Source organism: Panulirus ornatus, chromosome 39 (genome assembly GCF_036320965.1).
Source record: "Panulirus ornatus isolate Po-2019 chromosome 39, ASM3632096v1, whole genome shotgun sequence".
NCBI lineage: Eukaryota > Metazoa > Arthropoda > Malacostraca > Decapoda > Palinuridae > Panulirus > Panulirus ornatus.
Genome location: NC_092262.1, coordinates 5,861,899 through 5,871,571, shown reverse-complemented (window position 1 = coordinate 5,871,571; position 9,673 = coordinate 5,861,899). Strand labels below are relative to the sequence as shown.

General features: G+C 46.9%; 1 protein-coding gene across 3 annotated transcripts in view; it reads left to right on the top strand.

The window, feature by feature from the left end:
- The window catches only part of LOC139761062 (organic cation transporter protein-like), a 78,817-nt gene extending 71,620 nt beyond the window's left edge, over positions 1-7,197 (top strand). For all 3 annotated transcript variants that reach the window (XM_071684858.1, XM_071684859.1, XM_071684860.1), the window contains 4 exons: positions 520-644; positions 3,763-3,980; positions 4,075-4,265; positions 6,308-7,197. In XM_071684858.1, coding sequence (XP_071540959.1) covers positions 520-644; positions 3,763-3,980; positions 4,075-4,265; positions 6,308-6,601 — 828 coding nt within the window. In that variant the 3' untranslated portion in view covers positions 6,602-7,197. The remainder of the gene's footprint in view (positions 1-519; positions 645-3,762; positions 3,981-4,074; positions 4,266-6,307) is intronic.
- Positions 7,198-9,673: the final 2,476 nt, after the last annotated feature.

Here is a 9,673-nt window from a genome sequence, read left to right as displayed (position 1 = left end):
GTGGGGAGGAGGGGTTCTACATGGTATGGTGGGGGAGGGAGGGTTCTACATGGTATGGTGGGGGAGGGAGGGTTCTACATGGTATGGTGGGGGAGGAGGAGGGGTTCTACATGGTATGGTGGGGGAGAGAGGGTTCTACATGGTATGGTGGGGGACGGAGGAGGGGTTCTACATGGTATGGTGGGGGAGGGAGGGTTCTACATGGTATGGTGGGGGAGGGAGGGTTCTACATGGTATGGTGGGGGAGGGAGGGTTCTACATGGTATGGTGGGGTTGTGGGGGAGGAGGAGGGTTCTACATGGTATGGTGGGGTTCTGGGGGAGGAGGAGGGGTTCTACATGGTATGGTAGGATTGTGGGGCGGTTCTACATGGTATGATGGGATGTACGGGGGAGTTCCACCAGGTATTGTGGGATGTACGGGGGAGTTCCACCAGGTATGGGATGTATGGGGGTGGGGGTTTGATTTTCCCGACCGGAGGGGCACGTTTCTAACCACGGTGCCCCCCTTTACCACCAGGTGTGCGGCTCGGGGAAGAAGCAGGTGACGATGACTGAGGCGTCACACGGCCCACTGCACATGATGAGGCTCTTGGTTCGATACCCTCGTATGGCCGCTCGTACAGCACTGGTCACCATCTGCTGGTCAGTTAGGTTACACGTATTCTCATGATGGCTCAAGTATATATATATATATATATATATATATATATATATTTTTTTTTTTTTTTTTTTTTTTATACCTCGTCGCTGTCTCCCGCGTTTGCGAGGTAGCGCAAGGAAACAGACGAAAGAAATGGCCCAACCCCCCCCCATACACATGTACATACACACGTCCACACACGCAAATATACATACCTACACAGCTTTCCATGGTTTACCCCGGACGCTTCACATGCCTTGATTCAATCCACTGACAGCACGTCAACCCCTGTATACCACATCGCTCCAATTCACTCTATTCCTTGCCCTCCTTTCACCCTCCTGCATGTTCAGGCCCCGATCACACAAAATCCTTTTCACTCCATCTTTCCACCTCCAATTTGGTCTCCCTCTTCTCCTCGTTCCCTCCACCTCCGACACATATATCCTCTTGGTCAATCTTTCCTCACTCATTCTCTCCATGTGCCCAAACCACTTCAAAACACCCTCTTCTGCTCTCTCCACCACGCTCTTTTTATTTCCACACATCTCTCTTACCCTTACGTTACTTACTCGATCAAACCACCTCACACCACACATTGTCCTCAAACATCTCATTTCCAGCACATCCATCCTCCTGCGCACAACTCTATCCATAGCCCACGCCTCGCAACCATACAACATTGTTGGAACCACTATTCCTTCAAACATACCCATTTTTGCTTTCCGGGATAATGTTCTCGACTTCCACACATTTTTCAAGGCTCCCAAAATTTTCGCCCCCTCCCCCACCCTATGATCCACTTCCGCTTCCATGGTTCCATCCGCTGACAGATCCACTCCCAGATATCTAAAACACTTCACTTCCTCCAGTTTTTCTCCATTCAAACTCACCTCCCAATTGACTTGACCCTCAACCCTACTGTACCTAATAACCTTGCTCTTATTCACATTTACTCTTAACTTTCTTCTTCCACACACTTTACCAAACTCCGTCACCAGCTTCTGCAGTTTCTCACATGAATCCGCCACCAGCGCTGTATCATCAGCGAACAACAACTGACTCACTTCCCAAGCTCTCTCATCCCCAACAGACTTCATACTTGCCCCTCTTTCCAAAACTCTTGCATTTACCTCCCTAACAACCCCATCCATAAACAAATTAAACAACCATGGAGACATCACACACCCCTGCCGCAAACCTACATTCACTGAGAACCAATCACTTTCCTCTCTTCCTACACGTACACATGCCTTACATCCTCGATAAAAACTTTTCACTGCTTCTAACAACTTGCCTCCCACACCATATATTCTTAATACCTTCCACAGAGCATCTCTATCAACTCTATCATATGCCTTCTCCAGATCCATAAATGCTACATACAAATCCATTTGCTTTTCTAAGTATTTCTCACATACATTCTTCAAAGCAAACACCTGATCCACACATCCTCTACCACTTCTGAAACCACACTGCTCTTCCCCAATCTGATGCTCTGTACATGCCTTCACCCTCTCAATCAATACCCTCCCATATAATTTACCAGGAATACTCAACAAACTTATACCTCTGTAATTTGAGCACTCACTCTTATCCCCTTTGCCTTTGTACAATGGCACTATGCACGCATTCCGCCAATCCTCAGGCACCTCACCATGAGTCATACATACATTAAATAACCTTACCAACCAGTCAACAATACAGTCACCCCCTTTTTTTTATAAATTCCACTGCAATACCATCCAAACCTGCTGCCTTGCCGGCTTTCATCTTCCGCAAAGCTTTTACTACCTCTTCTCTGTTTACCAAATCATTTTCCCTAACCCTCTCACTTTGCACACCAACTCGACCAAAACACCCTATATCTGCCACTCTGTCATCAGACACATTCAACAAACCTTCAAAATACTCATTCCATCTCCTTCTCACATCACCACTACTTGTTATCACCTCCCCATTTACGCCCTTCACTGAAGTTCCCATTTGCTCCCTTGTCTTACGCACCCAATTTACCTCCTTCCAGAACATCTTTTTATTCTCCCTAAAATTTACTGATAGTCTCTCACCCCAACTCTCATTTGCCCTTTTTTTCACCTCTTGCACCTTTCTCTTGACCTCTTGTCTCTTTCTTTTATACTTCTCCCACTCAATTGCATTTTTCCCTGCAAAAATCGTCCAAATGCCTCTCTCTTCTCTTTCACTAATACTCTTACTTCTTCATCCCACCACTCACTACCCTTTCTAAACAGCCCACCTCCCACTCTTCTCATGCCACAAGCATCTTTTGCGCAATCCATCACTGATATATATATATATATATATATATATATATATATATATATATATATATATATATATATATATATTCCCTGCGTGTCGTAGAAGGCGACTAAAAGGGAAGGGAGCGGGGGGCTGGAAATCCTCCCCTCTGGGTTTTTTTTTTTAATTCTCCAAAAGAAGGAACAGAGAAGGGGGCCAGGTGAGGATATTCCCTCAAAGGCCCAGTCCTCTGTTCTTAACGCTACCTCGCTATTGCGGGAAATGGCGAATAGTATGAATAAAAAAAAAATATATATATATATATATATATATATATATATATATATATATATATATATATATATATATATATATATATATATATATATATATATATATATTCCTATGAGTCCACGTGGAAAATGAATCGCACGTTTACCAAATGGCGTCCTAGCTTCGTCTCTTCAATGTATATCAAATGACTGTTATATTTCTCTCTTGTGTCTCCCCTGATGATGTGATTATTACACGAAAGTGCACTTGGCAACTTGTGTTTCATTTTCCCCGTGGACTCATAGGAATATCTTGATCACGTGCAAAATTGTGATCCTTTCCAATATATATATATATATATATATATATATATATATATATATATATATATATATATATATATATATATATATATATATATATATATATATATATATATATTGGACTCCAATGATGTCTGTATCCCCCTATATTCCTCTGTGTCCCACTATATCCCTCTGTATCCCTCTGTATTCCTCCTCCTGCTCCTCCTCCTGTAGAAGGCGTTGACGGAAGGTCTAGTGTCCCTCCCTCCCTCCCTGGCAGGACAGTGAACATGATCCTGTACTACAACACCACCATGAAGTACCCGTACGTGTTCGTGAACCCCTTCCTTGGGTGGTTCTCCATCTCTGTGATGGAGGTGCCCGCCAACATCATGGTCCTTTTCCTCCTGAAGAAGGTGGGTCGACGACCTCTCCACGCAGGCGTCATGGCCATCAGCACAGCATCTCTGCTCTCCACCGCCTGTGTCCTAGCTCTTGGTACGTATCGTCCAGGGGTCAGGGGTTGGGCGTCCTAGCTCTTGGTACGTACCGTCCAGCTACTCCACTTCGTGGTCGTCTCCTCCTTCTTCAGGTTACGAGGAGAGGCAGACGACGGTGGCGGTGCTGGTGCTGGTGGCCAAGTTCAGCGCCTCCATGACCTTCTTGGTCATCTACCTGCAGGCGGCCGAGCTACACCCGACCCCGGTCAGGACCTGCGCCACGGGGGGCGCCTCCCTCGTCGCCATCGCCTGCAACGTCTTCAGCCCCACCATCGTGGCCATGGTCAGTGCTAGGGGCTGCTCCTGGTGTGTATGTGGGGGGTCGGGGCTAGTGTGGAGTGTGTAGGTGGGTCTGGGCTAGTGTGGAGTGTGTATGTGGGGGTCGGGGCTAGTGTGGAGTGTGTAGGTGGGTCGGGGCTAGTGTGGAGTGTGTGTGTGGGGGTCGAGGCTAGTGTGGAGTGTGTGTGGGGGGGTCGGGGCTAGTGTAGAGTGTGTGTGGGGGGGTCGGGGCTAGTGTAGAGTGTGTGTGTGGGGGTCGGGGCTAGTGTGGAGTATGTGTGTGGTGGTCGAGGCTAGTGTGGAGTGTGTGTGTGGGGGTCGGGGCTAGTGTAGAGTGTGTGGGGGGGGGGGGGGTCGGGGCTAGTGTAGAGTGTGTGTGAGGGGTCTGGGCTAGTGTAGAGTGTGTATGTGGGGGGTCGGGGCTAGTGTAGTGTGTGTATGTGGGGGTCGGGGCTAGTGTAGAGTGTGTGTGGGGGTCTGGGCTAGTGTAGAGTATGTGGGGGGGTCGGGGCTAGTGTAGAGTGTGTATGTGAGGGGGTCGGGGCTAGTGTAGAGTGTGTATGTGGGGGTCGGGGCTAGTGTAGAGTGTGTGTGTGGGTTGGGGCTAGTGTAGAGTGTGTGTGTGGGTTGGGGCTAGTGTAGAGTGTGTGTGTGGGGTTGGGGCTAGTGTAGAGTGTGTGTGGGGGGGTCAGGACTAGTGTGGAGTGTGTATGTGGGGGTCGGGGCTAGTGTAGAGTGTGTGTGTGGGTTGGGGCTAGTGTGGAGTGTGTGTGTGGGTTGGGGCTAGTGTGGAGTGTGTGTGTGGGGGTCGGGGCTAGTGTAGAGTGTGTGTGTGGGTTGGGGCTAGTGTAGAGTGTGTGTGTGGGTTGGGGCTAGTGTGGAGTGTGTGTGTGGGGGTCGGGGCTAGTGTAGAGTGTGTGTGTGGGCTGGGGCTAGTGTAGAGTGTGTGTGTGGGTTGGGGCTAGTGTGGAGTGTGTGTGGGGGTCGGGGCTAGTGTAGAGTGTGTGTGGGGGGGTCGGGGCTAGTGTAGAGTGTGTGTGTGGGGGTCGGGGCTAGTGTAGAGTGTGTATGTGGGGTTGGGGCTAGTGTGGAGTGTGTGTGTGGGGGTTGGGGCTAGTGTAGAGTGTGTATGTGGGGGTTGGGGCTAGTGTGGAGTGTGTGTGTGGGGGTCGGGGCTAGTGTAGAGTGTGTGTGTGGGTTGGGGCTAGTGTAGAGTGTGTGTGTGTGGGTTGGGGCTAGTGTGGAGTGTGTGTGTGGGTTGGGGCTAGTGTAGAATGTGTGTGTGGGTTGGGGCTAGTGTGGAGTGTGTGGGGGGGGTCGGGACTAGTGTGGAGTGTGTATGTGTGGGTCGGGGCTAGTGTAGAGTGTGTGTGTGGGTTGGGGCTAGTGTGGAGTGTGTGTGGGGGGGTCGGGACTAGTGTGGAGTGTGTATGTGTGGGTCGGGGCTAGTGTAGAGTGTGTGTGTGGGTTGGGGCTAGTGTGGAGTGTGTGTGTGGGGGTCGGGGCTAGTTAGAGTGTGTGTGTGGGTTGGGGCTAGTGTAGAGTGTGTGTGTGGGTTGGAGCTAGTGTGGAGTGTGTGTGGGGGTCGGGGCTAGTGTAGAGTGTGTGTGTGGGCTGGGGCTAGTGTAGAGTGTGTGTGTGGGTTGGGGCTAGTGTGGAGTGTGTGTGTGGGGGTCGGGGCTAGTGTAGAGTGTGTGTGTGGGCTGGGGCTAGTGTAGAGTGTGTGTGTGGGTTGGGGCTAGTGTGGAGTGTGTGTGTGGGGGTCGGGGCTAGTGTAGAGTGTGTGTGTGGGCTGGGGCTAGTGTAGAGTGTGTGTGTGGGTTGGGGCTAGTGTGAAGTGTGTGTGGGGGTCGGGGCTAGTGTAGAGTGTGTGTGTGGGTTGGGGCTAGTGTGGAGTGTGTGGGGGGGTCGGGAATGGTGTGGAGTATGTGTGTGTGTGTGTGTGTGTGTAGCTAGTGATTGGTTCACCAAGACTGTGTTGGTCAGTAATCATTACTGTTCGTTATCGTCTTGCCTTCATGGACAACGCCCTTCCCTGTCTTCCAGGCACGTCCCTGGCATAGTTATCTCCTGCTGGGGAGTCTCGGTCTGCTCGGGGTTCTCTCTGCTTCTCTCCTGCCGGAGACGGCGGGTCGACCCTTACCACAGACGCTGGACGACGCTGAGAACTTCGCCAGGAGGAGGAGCAGCTCCTCCTCCTCCTCCTCCTCCGTCAGGAGTTCCCCAAGGCGGGAGGAGGGACCTACGGTGTTCCCCTCTTCACCGCCTCCGTCAGTAGAGGTCTCCCAACCCATATCAAGCAGTCACCTTCTGGGGACGGTGAAGGAAACCATCATATAAACCCACCCTTCCTTCTGCAGGCAGGTGCTGGGCAGGAGTTCGGTTGATATATGGACGAGTGTTTGAGGTGGTTGTAAATACGCGCCTTCGCAAGGGCGTGACGACCCTTAGACCCAAGTCGTGCTTCGGTCATGGGCTTCCAAGGGCCTTACGGTCATGAGGAAAGGTCAGGACAGCCTTCACCCAAGGGCACATGCCGAGTTCTTCAATAAATTGTGATCTTTGTGAAGCAGTTTGTCTCAGCGGTTTGACAAATACGACCAATATATATTTTTGAAAAGATCATTTCCGCTACATTACTGAGCTGGCTGATGTAGTTAGCGCCTGGTTATTACCATTATGACCAGAATCTCATATTTTGTAAGTTTGTGATAATATCTGAAGATGAAGAAACATTAAATTATCATCATAACATTGAAGAATAGGAGAATAAATTGTGTTTTGCTAATTATCATACATCACATAGTACGTACTAACATAACTCAATATTTACATTGAACACAAAACAGTCTCAAGTATTAGTCATTAACATAAACTTATGGTTTTTTTATATATATATATTCCGTTTTTTAATGTAATTTGATAAAGTATTGTTAATTTACAAGAGTTTAATTGTCCTTTTTTTTCGAGATGTTAGCGGGATTGATCTGTATATTTTTTATTTTTTTGCTACAATTCCAACTTCAGTGCTGTGTAGTTTCTAGCATATAGATTATTCTTATTTTTCTTCTGCTATGTAATGCTATGTTACAAGCACATAGCTATACCCACTCCTCCTCCTGTAGTAAATATAATCAAACATAATACTCAGATTTCCTAGGTGTGTTATCAGTGCTGCAACTGCTGTCTTTCCTATCACCGCTCCTATTGGTAACGTTGCATGTTGTTCAGCTACATCTCCCTAACTACATTTATTTCTTAAACCATTTATCCGACGTCAGGGAAGTGATTAGAAATGGTTAGGAGGAAGTAATTGAGAAGGACATGGAGAGGTAGACTGGATTTGGCGGGGTAAACAACACTCGAAAAACCTTTGACTCCCCTGGGGTTCTGAAAGCAGAACTTCCATCGCTAAATTTCAAGTGATATAGACCAAGTGATAAACTGACGCAAAACAAGTGACGATCAGTGCAACCTACATACTTATAAACTGACACAAAACAAGTGACGATCAGTGTAACCTACATACTTATAAACTGACACAAAACAAGTGACGATCAGTGCAACCTACATACTTATAAACTGACACAAAACAAGTGACGATCAGTGTAAACTACATTCTTAGAAACTGACACAAAACAAGTGACGATCAGTGTAAACTACATACTTAAATATGTAGACTGTATACTTACAATTGATTAAAGTTTTATATTTTTTTTTATTATACTTTGTCGCTGTCTCCCGCGTTTGCGAGGTAGCGCAAGGAAACAGACGAAAGAAATGGCCCAACCCCCCCCCATACACATGTATATACATACGTCCACACACGCAAATATACATACCTACACAGCTTTCCATGGTTTACCCCAGACGCTTCACATGCCTTGATTCAATCCACTGACAGTACGTCAACCCCGGTATACGACATCGCTCCAATTCACTCTATTCCTTGCCCTCCTTTCACCCTCCTGCATGTTCAGGCCTCAATCACACAAAATCTTTTTCACTCCATCTTTCCACCTCCAATTTGGTCTCTCTCTTCTCCTCGTTCCCTCCACCTCCGACACATATATCCTCTTGGTCAATCTTTCCTCACTCATTCTCTCCATGTGCCCAAACCATTTCAAAACACCCTCTTCTGCTCTCTCAACCACGCTCTTTTTATTTCCACACATCTCTCTTACCCTTACATTACTTACTCGATCAAACCACCTCACACCACACATTGTCCTCAAACATCTCATTTCCAGCACATCCATCCTCCTGCGCACAACTCTATCCATAGCCCACGCCTCGCAACCATACAACATTGTTGGAACCACTATTCCTTCAAACATACCCATTTTTGCTTTCCGAGATAATGTTCTCGACTTCCAAACATTCTTCATACTTTAATCAATTCTTCAATTGAAGAATTGATTAAAGTATGCTTGCTAAACCATTGTAAGAAGTAAGAAAGGTAATGAGGAATTTAATAAAGAGTTCAGGGAAATTATCATACCTAATATCTGTATCCTGTAATAGGCGTTGATCAGCTGAGTACAATGGTGTTAAAGACAAATACAAAGTATCAGAAAACATTTATGGTACGATTCAATTCCATGTACAAAGACGTATAGAAAGACTAGTTATATAATAGCGGATTCTCGACTGACGCCATTGGGTCAAACACATCCCGCTCCAACATGGTATCCGGTGAGTTTTAATGACCTGTACTTGACCTAGACCCAACCAAACTACCACAACCGCTGAGACAAAGCCAACGAGGGTAGTAGTAGTACTACACCCCCATCACCCGCCGATAGACCGTCAAGGTCAAGCTCACTAGAGCCTGGTTCTTCCTCCCCCCTTAACTCCACATTGGATAGCGGGTTACGCTCACGTTAAGCGCATTCTGCTATGTTCTACATCACACATGTCTTAGCGATCCATTTCCACGGTGGAAGATCATCCTGGGAAAAAGTACACACACACACACACACACACACACACACACACACACACACACATAGATCGTCCTGGGAATAAGTTGATTTGCCAGGACACACACACACACACACACACACACACACACACACACAGAGGAAAACTACACAAAAGGTCACGTGGGTTCATGTAATTAAGGCACTACATAAAAAAAGCCATTATAAAAGTAATTATTTAACCGATGATTTTTGAACTGATTGGATGATGGCAATGATCACATTTAAAGGTAAGTGAAAGCAGAGTTTCTCTGTTACAATGGAAGAATTCCCTTAAAAGGAAGAAAACATGATAATGTGGTAAATAATTTCTCAAAAGGTGATAAATTGGTTATTGGTGGGATCTATGATATTCCGGATTTGATAAAAATGGAAAATCAAAGATAAACAAGCAATTAAAATGACCGGATTATACATAGAATAAAACAAG